Source organism: Athene noctua, chromosome 9, assembly GCF_965140245.1.
Source record: "Athene noctua chromosome 9, bAthNoc1.hap1.1, whole genome shotgun sequence".
Classification (NCBI taxonomy): Eukaryota; Metazoa; Chordata; class Aves; order Strigiformes; family Strigidae; genus Athene; species Athene noctua.
This window is the reverse complement of record NC_134045.1, coordinates 5,904,644-5,921,439: the sequence shown is the minus strand read 5'-3', so window position 1 is coordinate 5,921,439 and position 16,796 is coordinate 5,904,644. Positions and strand designations below refer to the sequence as shown.

Sequence of the window (16,796 nt, the reverse complement as noted above, 5' to 3'; positions counted from 1 at the left end):
ATTTCCCCAACAAACACCTACTAGCTATGAGGGCATCAAGGTATCAGACCAGCACACATACATATGAATGCATAAACAAAGCCAGGGGTTCCGCTACTTAGACCATGGGACTCACTTTGAGAAACCTGGGCTGCAGGGGGCTGTTGGGGTCCAACTGTCAGAAGGCGAAGAGCATCTTCAACCATAGGCTTGCCAAGCTGGTGAAGAGGGCTTTAAACTAAAATTGCTGGGGGAGGGGAACCCCATTCCATCCCACTCCAACCAGCCTGATGCCAGTGCCAGAAACAGATGCCCAGAGCCTGGAGCGGGGTCACAGGGCAGCAGGAGAGCAACTGTAGAGCAGCACAAAGACATTCCAGCCAGAAAGTCAGCTTCATGGGGCCCAACTTAAATGCCTCTATGCAAACGCACATAGCATGGGCAATAAACAAGAGGAGCCAGAGACATGTGTATGCCTGCAAGGTATGATCTTATTGGCATCACAGAGACATGGTGGGATCCTATGGCTGGAGTGTTGGAATGGAAGGTTACAGGCTCTTTAGGAAGGACAGGCAGGGGAGACAAGAAGGGGGTGTCACCTTCTATGTCAGAGACCAGCTGGAGTGCAGGGAGCCCTGGCTGTGGATGGATGTGGAGCTGACCAGGAGCTTATGGGTCAGGATTAAAGGGAAGGCAGGGACATGAGACATTTTTAGTGGGGATCTGCTACAGGCCACCTGACCAGGAAGATTGGGTGGACATTCACAAGCCCTAGTTGTCATGGGGGACTTCAACCACCCCAGTATCTGCTGGAGGGACAACACAGCTGGGCATAAGCAATCCAGGAGGTTCCTGGAATGCCTTGTTGGTAACTTCCTTCTCCTAGTGGCAGAGGAGCCAACAAGGAGAAGTGCTGTGCTGCACCATGTTCTCACCAAACTCAAGGGCAGCCTTGGCTGCAGTCACCATGAAATAGAGGAGATCAAGAACTTTAGGGCAGCAAGGAGGACACACAGCAACCTCCCCACCCTGGACTTCAGGAGAGCAGACTTTGGCCTCTTCAGGGATCTGCCTGGCAATAGCATAGGATAAAAAGCTGGAGGGATGAGGGGCCCAAGAAAGCTGCTTGATATTCAAGGATCACCCCCTCCAAGCTCAGGAGCGATGCATCTCAACAAAGTCAGGTGCGAACACCAGGAGGCCTGCAGAGATGAACAAGCAGCTCCTGGACAAGGTCAAGCATAAAAAGGAAGCCTGCAGAGGGTGGAAGCAAGGACAGGTAGTCTGGGAGAAATACAGAGGAACTCTCTGAGCAGCCAGGGATCAGGTTAGAAGAGCTAAAGCCCTGAGAGAATTAAATCTGGCCAGGGACATCAAGGGAAACAAGAAAAACTTCTATAGGTACCTCCATGATAGAAGGAAGACTCAGGAAAATGTGCACTCCCTGTGGAAGGAAGCAGGAAACCTGGTTACCCAAGACATGGAGAAGGCTGAGGTACTCAAATTACTTTTTTGCATCAGTCTTCAACAGCAAGTGCTCTGGCCACACCACCCAAGTCACAGAAGGCAAAGGCAGGGACTGGGAGAATAAAGAACCCCCTACCATAGGAGAAGATAAGGTTCAAGACCATCTAAGGAACCTGAAGGTGCACCAGTCCATGGCACCTGATGAGATGCATCTGCAAGTCCCAAGGGAACTGACAGATGAAGTGGCTAAGCCACTAGCCATCATATTTGATAAGTTGTGGCACTGTGGTGAAGTTCCCACTGACTAGAAAAGGGAAAACTTAACACCCATTTTTAAAATGGGAAATAAAAAGGACCCTGGGAACTACAGGCCAGTCAGTCTCGCCCCTGTGCCCAGCAAGATCATAGAGCAGATCCTCCTGGAAACTCTGCTAGGGCACATGCAAAATAAGGAGGTGATTGGTGACAGTCAACATGGCTTCGCTAAGGGAAAATCTTGCCTGATGAATCTGGGGGCCTTCTACAACGAGGTTACAGTGTTTGTGGATAAGGGAAGAGTAACTGACATCATCTACCTGGACCCATGCAAAGCAGTTGTCCCACATGACATCCTTGGCTCTAAACTGGAGAGACGTGGATTTGATGGATGGACCAGTCAGGGGAAAAGGAATTGCCTCGATGGTCACACTCAGAGTTGTGGTCAACAGCTCGATGTCCAAGTGGAGAGCAGTGACGAGTGGCGTGCCTCGGGTCAGTGCTGGGACCGGCGCTGCTTAACACCTTTGTCAGTGACACTGACAGTGGGACTGAGGCACCCTCAGCAAGTTTGCAATGACACCGAGCTGTGTGGTGTGGTTGACACGCTGGAGGGAAGGGATGTGCCATCCAGAGGGACCTGGACAGGCTGGAGAGGTGGGACTGTGCAAACCTCATGGAGTTCAACAAGGCCAAGGGCAAGGTCCTGCCCATGGGTTGGGGCAATCCCAAACACAAATACAGGCTGGGGGATGAACGGATGGAGAGCAGCCCCAGGGAGAAGGACTTGGGGGTATTAGTGGATGGAAAAATGACTATGAGGTAGCAATGTGCCTCACAGCCCATAAGGCCAACGGTATCCTGGGCTGCACCAAGAGCAGTGTGGCCAGAAGGTTGAGGGAGGGGATTCTCCCCCTCTGCTCCACTCTAGTGAGACCCCCCTGTAGTGCTGTGTCCAGCTCTGGGGCCCCCAATGCCAGAAGGACTTTGAGCAGGTCCAGAGGAGGCCATGAGGATGATCAGGGGCTGGAGCACCTCCCCTGTGAGGACAGGCTGAGAGAGTTGGGGCTGTCTAGCCTGGAGAAGGCTCCGGGGAGACCTCAGAGTGGCCTCCCAGTACTGAAAGGGGCTACAGGGAAGGTGGGGAGGGACTCTAGGGATAGGATGAGGGGTAACAGCTTTAAACTGGAAGAGGGAAGATTTAGATTAGACATAAGGAAAAAATTCTTTATTGTGAGGGTGGTGAGACACTGGCACAGGTTGCCCAGAGAAGCTGTGGCTGCCCCTTCCCTGGAAGGGTTCAAGGCCAGGTTGGACGGGACTTTGAGCAACCTGGGCTGGTGGAAGGTGTCCCTGCCTGTAGCAGGGGGGTGGGACTAAATGATGTTTAAGGTCTCTTCCAACCCAAACCATTCTATGATTCTATGAAATAGCAATTATTTAAAACCTAAAATAAAATACTTTCTCCAAATAACATCTATTTTCCTTTCTTTTAAAAAAGGTCTTCTACCACTCAGTTGCAGACCAAGTGAAATATGCAATAGCCATGTAAACCAACATCCCTTCATCTACTATTAGAAAAATACGTACATCCTTCAAAACAAAAGCACACATGGATTAGTTACAAAGCAAAAGCTGCATGGCTGTACAGTCCTGGGGGTTTCCACATGTGCAAACATGAACATACCCGTGTGTACAAGAAAGGTGCACACAACTGATGAACTGTTTCTTTAGGTGGTTATGCCTCAAAGCCTTTTTTAAAGAATTTTTATCAAGGAAAGGCTAGCAAATCCTTCCCAGCTGCATGTTATATGAGCCTCTCCTGGCTGGTGGAAAAGTTTCCTGCATTTATAGGTCTCCTAAGTTCTGCTTGTTATAAGCGTAAGTGTCTACAGCCACTGGCTAATTCTTCTAGCAAATTTCATTCTTAAGTCTTGAAATCAGCTCTGGACCCACAAAGAGTCACAAGAGAGGGCTCGATGGCAATCCAAATCATTGCCTAAAGAGTAAGCAATGAACAGTCACAGGCTGAGCGCTTTTCTGGCATAAACAGCTCCATTTGATCTTTCTGTCAAGTGACTGAAGTGCACAAAGAACTGGAACTAAGGATATCTGCATGGCATTCACAAAAACAGTTGCAAGAATGAGATGGAGAATCCATTACCAGACTCTGGCAAGGAAATTTTAATCTGTCTTTGCTTACTGAAGTACTAAAAAAAGAGAGTGATATTCAAAGGCTACGAGGTGAAATTTAGAGGCTCTTGTTTAAAAAAATGAGAAATGGGGAGAAGTACTGAGAAACTCCCTCATTTCATACCACCCAAAATGGTAAGACAAGTTACACAGGATTTCCCCTGCTTTACCATTAAGAATTAAATCAAGTGTAAATTAAAGGGATATCAAAAGATGGTTTTAGGGATGGTAACAGGCACTGAGATGGAGGCACTGAGGCTTTAGCTCACGGGTCAGCCCTTGCTTCCAGTGAAGCAAGGACTGAATGTTATTCTGTATCCTAAAGCAGCCAGCTCACAACCCAGAAATCAGGGTGTGATTTTCTTTTCTCCTACTTTTTACATAAGCAGTACTAATCTCTTCCCGTTAAGTCCCAAATTGTTTTTCTAATGGAATAGAATTCTGCTACATATTCTACTATTAGAACAAGTAATTTGATAGATCCAGCTTAAATTAAGATGAATAGACACCAATTAGTACCATTTTAATAGACTACTGAATTTCATACTGTAAATCTCATTATGTTTTGTAGAAATTAAATTGGAAAGTCAGTGGCAAGAACACATACAATCTGTGCACATCCAGATGGATCTAAATACAATACAAAATTAGTAAAATTAGTAGCAACTAATTCTCAACTTTAATGGAACTCAACTTTAAAAAAAAAAAAAAAAAATCAGCATTTTCACTTGGTGGAGTACCCAATTCATACAACCCTCATTCAACTGATTTCAAAATGTTATGCTGGCTTAAAACAAAAGATCCAAAAAATTTCAGAGAAATAATGTAGCTCATAGCTAATCACTGGGCCTAGATATTGGTCCTTCATTGGAAACCTGTAACAGTAGGGCTACAAAATTAAGTTTACCTCAAGTTCGCATGAATCTTAATCACATCATAACCAGCTTATTCTCTCCTCCTCCTCTATTTTTCCCCTGTGTGAAACCTGAAGGTCCTAATTATGAAAACCAATGCCCAGTTCATCTTTGAATAGGTAAAAAAACAACTTAAGAGGAGCCAGGGTACTAGGACACTTTATCAGGTGTCACACAAAATCAAATCAAATGGGCCAAAAACTGACAGCCTCAATGAAGGCAGGAGTCATCAGACCCTCTCCACAAAGGTTAATACATTCTTCCCTTGCGTTCTTACATATTCCAAAAGTCACAACAGAAATTAAGTGTCACTTCTCAGAGAAATCTTTGGTCAAACGACAGCTAGGACAATGCAGGATTCTCACAATTAAGAGGACAAGTGTCATTCCTGACTTTGACACTCCTGCCATTAAGACAACAATAATTAAAAAGACTCCCCAAACCACATCCTTTCTTTTTAACAGGAGCAGCTGCGGTCAAAGCATTTCTCCTGTCGTCTGCCCATGTCTGCCAACAAAAAAGTTCCAGAGCAGATCAGGCATCAGGATCCACAGGACATTGGGTTTCCTTTGGTTTAGAGATCTGGCTTTCCCCAGGAGGGCTTGCACACATTTTTTGGGCGTTACTTCTAAACAAGAGGGATTATGCTTCCCCACTAGCTCAGTAAGTACACAGTCTTAACTCCCCCAAAGCTTTGTGACCATCTAAAATGTTCTCCCCTAAAAATTTATGGAAAAAGGGAGACTGATGATACAGGGAATAATGGGATGGGAGTAATCTCATGGAAGTCTGCATAGTTTGTCAGAGGTACACAACAGACTGAGGAAAGCTCAAAAAAATAAATGCATTTTCTCTCAGGGTCTGTCAGTCACCTCAGGATTTTACCTATAGAACAATAAGTTTAAAATATTAGACTAATGTCAGTCAGAAAAACACCCAAGTTATTTAAGTACCTACTAGATGAGATGCTTCTGGCTACTCACGCCTCCATGGCAGAACAGCACAGTGTAAGCACACCCATGCGCCTGCAATATCTCGTTTACCCCTGTTTTGGAGATATCTTTGCAAACGCTTCAGCTCAGTGGAAGTTTCAGAAGAATTAATCACCTCTGAAGCAGTGGCAGAGACACAGGGGTGTCTTTAGTGGACAGTATTTTTATCCAACTTTTTGTCTGAGATAAAGATGACTTCTACAGTTGATCTTTGAAACTTGTCTCATCATTGTTCTTGTACAATATTTCTTCCCCCTTCTTTATTCCCATTTTCAGTATTTCATTTTTATACCTCGGTGAAATTCATCTGTCGCCCTGCTTGCACTCTTGAGTTTACAGGTTCAAAAATGATTTACAGGAGAAGCTATTACTGCATATATCTCCCAGACTGTAGCCTCTGCTCCCTTCCTTCCTGGTCTGAAAGAGGAAGCATGACTCAGCTTATAGCAAAAAGAGCAAGTTCATTTAAATAAATTCAAATGGACAACGGCCAATCCCAGAAGCTTTTGTTATTCTATTTACATGCAAGTATAAAAAGCAAGATTTTTAGAAAATGTTATGAATTAGTCAGACCTAAGCCACCAATTCATTCACCTATCAAGTTCTTAAATAAAAAATGAACTGTTAAATGCATTAAACTCTGCCTCGATCAACGTGGCAAGAAAGCCTATTAAATGTGCAGCACCTCCAGACAAAACAGTTTTTCAGCAGTACTTTTCATTCCTTACCAGTAATCAACTATCCTTCAAGCTCCCACATTATATAATTAGAAGTGCTTCCAGAAGGTGATTGGTAATTTATCAGGAGAGTAGGTTTTCCTACTTGCTAACTCCATTCTTTTGACCTTTTTCTCCAAGATCTTGCACCCATCAACAGCAAAGTCATTTTTCCTTTAAACATCATTTCTCCCTCTGAGCAGGTTGTTCCACGTACACTACAAACTTAAAACTAAACATTAATACACGCAAGTTAGGCCTCAAAATTCAGCTCTCAGAGGATCAATATGGAAAATAAAATTTGAGTCCCTTAAAGGAACAGTCAGTTACCAACTTCATCATTTTTATCCTTAAGGGGAACCAACTGAAATCTTAATCATACTTTCCCAAACAAAGTTATCACGTATTTCTTCAGCTTAATGCTCCTCCAGCAGTACCCAAAGCATTTTTTGATACACAAATTTGTGCATGATCACATTTTTAGCCTGAAAAACATGTGCAGTTCCTCATTAATAGCTGCTGCAATAGACAGATGCAAGTATTCGCTTTCACTCAGGAGTCTCAAATTCTTTTAAGGAACACCCATAAACCACTTAAAAATAACGTTCTAACAGCCGATTCATTGATGGGGAGACAAAACCATACAATAACCTGTCAAAAACCATACAGCCTGCTGCTCTTCACATAAACAAAATGAAAACCAAAGAGCATCTATCCCTGGACACCACTGCTACTGCCTACAGGCTGTAATTTTTAACCCAGCCTTTGTGAGACAGCTACCTGCTCATAAGACACTCATCCCTCAAGTCTTACATCAGGCTTGCATACTGCTGAGCGTTCTGGCCCAAACCTCACATTTTGGCTTCTACAAACCCTGGAAAAGTACACAGGTGTGTCAAAACTCCCACATTTTGCTCTACAGAAGAGTGCTAATGTCACACAAGAGGGTCCCCCATTGTCTGGCCTGATGCAACAGGTACAAATCACCATAGCACAGCTCATCACAAAGGCCATGCTTCTGACCCGGGTGGTACACAAAGGAGTTTGGTCAGAGAGCATTGTGACAGAGGACAGACAGTTTCACCGCTTCAGTCACAGTCTCTCTCAAGTCCCCCATACCCAAGATTAAAACCTCAGGCTACTGTACGACAGGCCAACATGGTACAAGTGGGATTGATAGCTCAAAACATCCTCCCAACAGTCACAATGTCACACCAAGGTTTTACAGTAACATTACCTCTGCATTAACAATGTTTTTAACACCTTCTACCCGCCTGTGAAACAAGATCTAGCAGCAGCAACTTGCTCAATTCTAGAATTATTCTAAAGTGAAATATTGCTAGTCATTTGCTGCTGTTCAGCTTGCACAATCAAATGGAGTTGTCTCTTTGCAATGGCTGTGTTTAAATCCCATAAGAAGTCCAACAGTTTGCTCTGGAGAAGAACCTCCATAGGCACAAACTGCAAGACCTGCTGGGGAGAGTCTGAGACTAGTAAAGAGCTCATCAGTTTATTCAAATGCTGCAGATATTCAACAACTGGATTTGGGAGGCCTCGGTAACCAATGCACAGCAAAGCAGCACTAGTCCTTAGAGGCTCATGAGAGGTTGGACAAGCAAATGTGACGCATCTGAAACAGCAATGCAGTATAAAGACCAGGCCAGCTGTGAAGCGTGTAAAGCAAGAGAGAATAGGCAAAATCAACGCATCTCCCATTGTAAGCTGATTCAATGAATGCAGAACACACTCCAAAAGCTGCTGCTGGTACTTTGGTTCTCCATCGTAAAGCAAAGAGAAGCTGAAAGTCAGCAGCGTGGCTGAGTCCAGGAGCTTTATTTCCATACTGGGTTGGCTTTCATTATCACAGAGGAATGGAAAGTCCACCACAAGGCACTTGAATTGGTCACCACATCTTTCATTTAGGACTTCCTGATGACAGCTGGAAAGGTCAAACACTTCTGCCAGCATCAGTTCCCCTGGAAGAACTTCACAGGATTGACAAGTCTGCAGCCTTTGTCTGCTTTTCAGCCTCTCCTGCACCAAGTTGTTCATAGCTTCATTGAGATTTTCCAAAACTTGACCATCACAAAACGGAGAACATTTTACCACTGGTAGTCTTTTGCCTTCCAAAATGTACCACAGGCTACACTCAAGGTTACAAGACAATCCTTCCAGGATGCACATTTTTCCAGCATTATTTAAACTATGTTCTTCAGCCCAGTGATTAAAATAGCCCTTTGCCACTTTATCATTCCACGTAAGGGTTTCCAGCATCTTCCTTTCATTGTAGGTACTAAAATATTTGTTTCTTTGTCCAAACCATTTTGCATTCATGCTGCATCCAGTCTGAGATTTCTTGACAAGCCAGTTATTTCTGGCAATGGGTTTCATACGAAGTCTTTGCATGAAGAACTCTACTGCACAATCTCGTAACTCGTTCAGTTTTGTCTGCTCTGCTTCTTCCATGCGCTCAAAGAGATGGATGTTCTCAGAGATGGTCTCTACCTGGCACTTGTGAAAGAACATGCAACACTCTTCATGTATTTTAAGAAAAGATTCCGGTAGCATATGCTGGGGAAAAAGTGCTTTGTTGACCATTTCTGTTCCAAAGTTCTGTATCATCTTAGAAAGCAGCAGATGAATGCTTTCTCTGCCCATATAACGAAGACAAATCACATAGGCCTCTGAGTTTCCAGCTTTGCTAGTGGCTGGCTTAAAGACATGGACCTCCTCAAAAGAGCAGTTTAGCAGAAAGAGCAGATTGGTAGAACAGTGTTCAAACAGTGTGAACATCTTCAAAACAAAGGAACCTCCAGTGCCCAGGATCATTAAAGCAGTGACTGTTTCACAGTAATGAAGGGGTGAGACAAGAGCCTCCTGTTCTCCTGGATTTCCCTGGCAATCAAAGCTGCCATCAGCAGTTACCAAGTGAACCGTGGCCATATTACTCACAAAGTTCTGAAGTCCTGTTAAATGTTTCAATGTCATCACATCACCAGTGTTATCCGGGCCAAAGTACCACCAAGGCAATGTATTTGCCATAAGACGGTCATCCATGATCATTATAAGAGTGTCATTTGCTTCATGGTATGGGTTTAAAGTATTAGCTACCCAATTCCAGTCGCATGGGACATGGTGGGATTTCAAGTAGTGATTGAGACTGGCTATAAAAGCTCCAGGTGCTTCACAGAGGTGGACAGAATTCAGTTCTCCTTCCTGAAGAGCTTCTTCGGGGAGAAGAGGAAAACTGCACAGGATCTCATGAAACTTGCACCATGCCTGGGTACACAGCTCAGCATTCACAGATTTCTTCACATGAGGAATTATTTTCCCTGCTTTATTGGTAAATGAGGTATGCTGATGCCATTCATCCAGGTTCTTATCACTCAGCTGATTCTTCACTTCATTCATTGAGTCCTTCAGAGCCAGGAGTGAGCTGAATTCCTTGTGATCACACGTAAAAGCATCACTGGGATCTGGGAGCTTCCATTCATTATTCACTGGCTTAGTGTAAGTAAACTTCTTTTCAAAGAGCTTCTCAATTTCAGAAAGAATTTCAGGACTGAACTTTTCAAGGTTTCTAGTCTGGTCAACATAAGGCTTCTTACATTTGTTCATTCTTGGATTGATTCACAATCTGGAGAACAGCACGGGAGAAGAAACAATGTCACTCCAATCATACACGTGTATATAAATAAGCAGAGCTTTTTTTAAAAAAAATAAAAATTTCTCATGTTTAACCTCTGTGTTCTAGAATATGAGAGAAATGTTTCACAGAATCATGCACCAATGAGGAAAATAAATGAGGGCTATCCTGAATAAGGCTATTTGGAAATCAGGAGGTCCAGAGGTTCAATCACCCTTCATGCTATTTACACAGAAAGCAAAGAAGAGCTGGCTGCTGCTTCGGCTCTCCACTGGCCTTTAAACACTGTGCTCACTTCATAGGTCTAAACACCTAAACACAAGTATCTCGGTTACAAAAGATAACAGACCACAAGTGATACAAATTAAACAAGTGGCACAGAAATCTTTTCATCTAATTATCGTAGTATTTATCCAAGAGATCGAAGTGTGAAGAATGAGGAGCCCCAAGCAAAGGCAGCTTTGAGAGGGAGCAGACCTGCTCCTCCAATTTCCCAAAAGCGAACACTCACGTCTCTTCCGCCTAGCCCAGTGCGATGTTGGGAGAGCCCCCACAGCCCAGGCATCCTTGCTAACAGCCCCTTAAGCTGAAGGTGAGGTGTTTAACACCAGCCTGCAAGCAAAATCTTTCCTGTGCTCAGCATTACAACTCCCTGCCAGGCCTGTGCAAATCCTTATGCCGTGCTCTCCCTACTGGAAAAATAGTGATGAATCCACGGTGAGAAAAGACTTTCTTGCATCCATGGGCAATGCTAACTCATGCTTGATGTTGAAGAAGAAAGTTGTACAAAATGGTGTGCTCTCAGTGGGTAACAGCAGACTAACACAAGCATACTTCACACAAAGCTAACAAGTCTGCTGCACAGTCCAGTGCACAAAGCACACAAGGCAGAAGTTGGGCTCACTAATCAGAAATCAGCCAGCAATCTACTCAAAACCAAGATGTTCATTTAAGCAAAATAATCAAAATTACCACAAGAGACAGGAAATCCTTCACTGGATCATTTTAACCATTCCCCCCAAACCATCTCATTTCCTCAGAAGCAAAATACTATAAGCTTAAATGCTACAAAACAGTTTAGTGTGAAAAAGTATTGGATAGGAGTTGAGAAACTTTAGAAGCAAACGGGACAATGAATGGCCAACCTAAATACTTTACTCTTCCCTGTGAATCCACATAGCATGTCGGGCCACAGCCCCACCACCACAGCCATACCCTCTCATACCCATCAGCCCGCTGAGGAGAAGCTCATGGTTTGTACTTAGGGGTGAAGTTTCATCTCTCATTTCCCCAATTCAATTGCCTTTCAGTAAGCGCATTTAGTTTCACTTTCCTTTATGCAGGTGCGTTTTGGCTTTAACCTAGTCCCTTCTCAACATGGTGGGGAGAGGAGGAAAACTAAGGGAACGACAGGAGACCACTGTACCCTAAACCAGTTTTACTTAATTTTTAAATACAAACCGTGAGAATGGCCTTTGAATTACACCTTATACCAGCAAAGCCCTGAACAAGCTATATCACCGGAAGCATGACAAGGAAACTGGCAGGCAATCGCCTGCTGCTTCTTTTTTTATAATTATTTCCAGTCCCCATTGGCCTGGACTCGGTTCACGCCTGCTGAAGGGCTCTGGGCTCCTCCCTGCCCCGCCGCTGCTAACGCCCCCGGCGCCCCTGCCCCGAACACCCGCTCGGATCTGCCCCCGCCCGCCCCGGCACACGCTGGGGGCTCACCGGGCTGCGGCATCCCGGGAAACCCGCTCTCCCCTTACCGCCCGCAGCCGTGGTACAGCCCGCCCCGCCCCAGCCACGGCGCGGCCTGGCCGCCTCCCTCCGCCCCCGGCCGCGCGTAGAGCCGTGCCCGGCGGAGGCGTCTCCCCGCGCCGCCCGCTCGCTACGCGAGGCCGCGGTTGCCGCGCGGCCTAGAGGAGCCGCCGCTCTTACCCGGCGGGCTGCGGCGGCGGCAAGCGAGGCAAGGCCCGGCCCCCTCGCTCCGCCGCCCGGCCGCGCCCCGGCCGCTCCCCGCCGCCCTGCCCTCTCTTCAGCGGGCCCCGCAGGCACCTCCCCCCGGGCCAGGAGGGCTTCTTCTTTTGTTTTGTTGTTGGTTTTTTTTAAGTAAATATGGGGGGAGATTTTCAGCAGGGGAAGGCCTGGAGTGCCACTCATCGCTGTTCCTACTGGGAGAGGGTGAGGAGCAACGAGGCCCCAAGCGAAGGCTGCTCAGGCAGGGCAGGAGGCAGAGTGCCTGTTTGAGGCCATTTCATTCACAGGAGCCCAAAAGCAGGTCGATTTTCACCAGAAAACCATGCTCATCTGAGCTGGCTGGCTTCTGCGGGCGGGGGGGGGGGGGGGGGGGGGAGCAGAGGAGCCGCCTCCCACAGTAGCACAGCCCAAAAGAAATGAGAAACATTTATGGAAGTTATTCAGCTAGCACTTGTGATAATACTTACAGGTTGCTCAGAGAAAAAAAAGCAGAAGGAAAAGCTTTGTTGTGATCTGTTAGCAACCCACTGGAGAGCGGGGTGGGGGGGGGGGGGTGGGGGGGCTCAGTGCCCTGCATCTTTTTGCCTAAAGACCTCGGGCATCTGCCCTGCAGAGCCGGCCACAGCTGAGTGAGGAGCAGAGCCAGAGCAACAGGACATCATCTCCCACCTCCGAGCACACACTCTCCAAGCCAGCCTCCAGCTCCAGAGTCAGCAGTGATGGTCCTCAAGAGTTTGCTTTGGCCTCTGTAACCTACAAGCAGGTACTTAGAAGATTCTTGCACATGATAACCCACCTTGCTGCCCTTTCTAAATGCCCAGGAGACTTGTTACACCCAATTTAGGTTAGCAGAAAGTAAGAACCTTGAAATATTAACAGAGCAATAATGAGGAGAATCAAGCATCCGTCGCAGTGTCCCTGGAAACACACATACACTCTCTAGACAACAATACAACATCAAATCCGCAAGCAAAGTCAGAAAGGTCAAAGCAGATTAATTACTACAGCAGACAAAGGGTGCAAGCTGCTCTTAAGGTTTTAAATATTGTGTGGACTTTCCTATATGCAGGTTAGGAAATGAGACACTTGCCAGCTTGTTTGGGAACAAACAGGCAATGATGTAGCATGAGTTAGCAGAAATCCTGTCACTTTAATGCCAAGCTTGCTGCTACTGACTTTTGCATTCTCACATATTTCTCCTTGATGAAGCTCAATCCATCCCTAAGCCAGATGAAGTTTTAGCACAGAAAATTCAGTGTTATGAGTACAAGGAACTCCAGAACTGATATAACAAGGGAAAATTTTGCTATAAGCTCAGTAACTGGTAAAAATCTTAACATGTTCATCTTAAGGATATAATAACAATAATGATCTTTTTTCCTGCTCTGAGTATATTAGAGAACTTACATGTTCAAGTCATAACCAAATATATAAATAGACAACCTCCCTCCCCACTTTTAGACTACTTGCTTGTTTTCTAAAATGAAGCAATAATGCTACAAAATAGAAAGAGCTTTAAGTAAAGAAAAAACCAACCAAACAAAAAAACCAGACCTGTGCTACCTGTAAACACAGATAAAGGACTGCCATGGTTTAAACTCTCCCGGCAGCCAACCACCATGCAGCCACTTCCTCACCCTCCCCCGCTAGGATATTGAGAAGAGAATTGGAGGGATAAAGGTAAGGAGACTCATAGGTTAAGATTTAAAAAAAAAAAAAAAAAAGTAACTGAAATAAAGTTAAAATAATTATAATAATAGTAACAATAGAAAATATAAACAAGTAACACACAATATGATTGCTCACCACCTGCCAACTGATTCCCAGCCTGTTCCCGGAGGAGTGAGAATCCCAAACCCCCAATCTCAGAAGCGAGTGATCTTCCTGATCAACCCTCATCTATGTACTGCTCATGATATTGTATGATAAGGAATATGTCACTTCCCGTTTTGGGTCTGTTGCTCTGGCTGTGCTCTCTCCCAGCTTCTTGTGTACCTGCGCACTAGCAGGGTACAGGAAGTTGAAAAGTCCTTGATTTCTTAGCAACAACTAAAACCAGTACATTATCAACATTCTTCTCATACCAACCCCGTACTGAATTCAAAACACAGCACTATTCTAGCTACTAAAGTAGGAAAAATAAAAATTAGCTCTATCCCAGCCAAAACCAGGTCAAGGACTAAAATTTATTCTTTAAATCCCCTAAAAAAAAAATTGCATTTTTAAAGCTAAAGCTGCCATATTCACCATGATAAGTGATCAGAAAAGATATTTACTTGTTACCTCATTAGAAAGAACTTTTACTGGAAAAAAAAAAAGAGCTTAGGTATAGATGGAAGGTTTACATGTATGTCTGCAAAGCCTCTTCACCCTTTGATTGGCCTGTCTGAAAATCACTTTCCAATCAATCAACATCTTTGGCTACTTAAAGATAGGAGGGAAAACTGGGATAAATTAATTAGATAAACAGCTAGTGAGGTAGGTAGTGGGGAGGTATTGTGGGGTTTCTAGTGTCTCTTGTGGTCTCTATTTAAATTTAATTTTCTCAAGTAGATAAAAATGTCTTTGTTATTTTTTTCTCATCCTTAAGTTAGATAAGTGTGAAGTTAGTAGGAATGTAAAAGGCATGTTATAGTCTGAAATGTTTTCTTTGTATTTTTGTAGCATAAAACTAAACTAATCATTCCTTTAGTTTTGGCTTTTCTTTCCATATCTCCAGTAATGCTGTGATGTTTTAAATACCTTCCTTGTGTTTTTTCTGCACGCTCACACATCAAACACAAGATGTACAGTGACTGAGTTCTGTGGACAATAGGTTATTTAAATAACTGAGTTTGATTTTTTTTAATCTTTTTTTAAGCCTTTAATACTGTCTTTAAAGTCACGTTTTCTCTGTTCATATATCTTTAAGTGTTTGGCTAATATCAGCAAAAGAGCAACTACAACTCAGCACATAGGGTAAAGTGGTATGTAAATAAGACTTCTACCTTCTCAGTCCCACCCTGCTAAGCTGTTTCTACAGCTTGTAGCTTCTGTGTCATGATCTGCGGAAATACTGAAGATAAGGATCTCCAAAATACAAGGAAAAACTATTCATCACTGAGCATGCAACACTACAAGATTCCCAGTTTAAAAAAAAAAAAAAAAAAAAAGGAAGTGAACAGCATGTTTAAGAAAAATGTGATGCTCTTTCTGAAACTGAACCTTTAACTCAGCCTGTGAGCTTGTTTCCTCCTAGTTTTCCTAAATATCTTTAAGATAAAGCAGCAGTTCAAGTAGATACTTCCATCTCATGCTAAATAATATCTTTTCTGTCCATATGAGATGCTCAAAATGGGAACATAGTACTTTCTTCCTGGATTAGCCTCACTTTTGTGGAACTAGTCTTCTAATACATAGCTGATCTTCTCTCCTTCTCCCTATCAGATCATAGGATGTGTGCACAGCTGTAGCAGTGAAAGCCCGAAACTGAAGTATGTGTTTTTAAAGGAACATTGTACATACAGTTAAACATCAAAAGTTAGACATCTAATTAAGAATAATGTAGTCTTGTTTATGCCTCTGACTTTTGTTTCATAGTTAAAATAGCAAAATGTATGTATAGTGTAAGCATGCTATGTGATGAAGAGTGTTGCTGGAGGGTTTGGGGGCTCTTTCACTGATATCAGGTATACAGGAAGACACCTGGGGGAGTATGCTGAGGTCTGGAAGAAACTTCATAGATCCTACAGGGCACTGGTACTTCTCACCCTGCTTATAAAGGCCAGCCACAAAAAATGTGTGGTTTTGAATCAAGGCTCACCATGTTTTCAGTTATCACTGTGCAGGGTGCAAGATGTTGATAAGTTAGGGAGGTAGCATTGGTCTCTTGGAGATAGGGAGGTAACAGCCTTTTATTTTTTGTAAAAGTGCAGCGCAAATACCAAAGGTCAAGAAAAAAAAAATCTACAGGGATACTTTTAGCTAATAGTTTCCCTCCAGGGATTTGCAGAGGCCCATCAATTGCACAAATCCCACCTATCCTCAGCCTTCTTGAGTTCTTTAGAGGATCTTGCTGCATACTTACCTGTAGATCCAGCCATGCCAGTGTGTTTTTAAAGCTTGTTGTAGGCAATTCTAGAGGAGCAGTTTGGTTTAAAACTGAAAGGCCACCATGGGGCTTCTGAAGGGCTCAGGTGTGACTTCTGTCCTGGGGTTATGTTATGACCTGGGTAGCCCGAGTCCACGCTAGGCCATCTAAAGGGGCTTGCGAGGTTAGTGCTGCTGATTTGCCTGGAACCAGTTGCATGTGTAACTGAGCTTTCTTCTGCACCAGAGTGGTGGTACTATTAAGGAACCATTGCTATCTCACACCCCTTAAGCCCTCTCTGGGGCTGTGTCTCTTCTTTTACATGTCTTGTGGCTCTCAGCTATATCAAGAAATAGGTATGTGGTGTATGAGGCTGGAAAGGCTGGTTGCCCTTAGTGCAGTGGCTTCACATGACCTTGGGGACTAGTCCGTAAAGGCTCTTGTTCTGTTTCTGGCTTGCAATCCAAAGTCAGGCAGGTGTGTCTTTCACTTTCTTTATTGCAGCCACATTCTGCTATAGCAAAAGTGAATTGTGAGACTTCAGTAAATGACATCTAATGCAGACAATTAGTAAAACGATCTACA

General features: G+C 44.2%; 2 protein-coding genes across 4 annotated transcripts in view; both read right to left on the bottom strand.

Moving 5' to 3' along the window:
* Positions 1 to 7,779, bottom strand: part of HYDIN (HYDIN axonemal central pair apparatus protein) — a 152,597-nt gene extending 144,818 nt beyond the window's left edge. The window contains 1 exon segment of the mRNA XM_074913662.1: positions 7,754 to 7,779. The gene's annotated coding sequence lies outside the window, so the exon portion shown is untranslated.
* Positions 3,044 to 12,142, bottom strand: CMTR2 (cap methyltransferase 2). Of its 3 annotated transcripts, none has more exons than XM_074912920.1 (2): positions 12,104 to 12,142; positions 3,044 to 10,153 (listed from the first exon to the last, which is right to left on the bottom strand). In XM_074912920.1, the coding sequence occupies exon 2, from the start codon at positions 10,132 to 10,134 to the stop codon at positions 7,840 to 7,842; it is 2,295 nt and encodes a 764-aa protein (XP_074769021.1). In that variant the 5' UTR covers positions 10,135 to 10,153; positions 12,104 to 12,142; the 3' UTR covers positions 3,044 to 7,839. The 3 variants fall into 3 exon arrangements, with proteins under 3 accessions (XP_074769021.1, XP_074769020.1, XP_074769022.1); XM_074912919.1 differs by lacking the exon at positions 12,104 to 12,142 and adding an exon at positions 11,932 to 12,049; XM_074912921.1 differs by lacking the exon at positions 12,104 to 12,142 and adding an exon at positions 11,894 to 11,984.
* Positions 12,143 to 16,796: the final 4,654 nt, after the last annotated feature.

What these genes read in the sequence shown, in the direction of transcription:
- CMTR2 (XM_074912920.1), bottom strand. Translation starts at nt 10,134, where the DNA reads ATGAACAAATGTAAGAAGCCTTATGTTGACCAGACTAGAAACCTTGAA.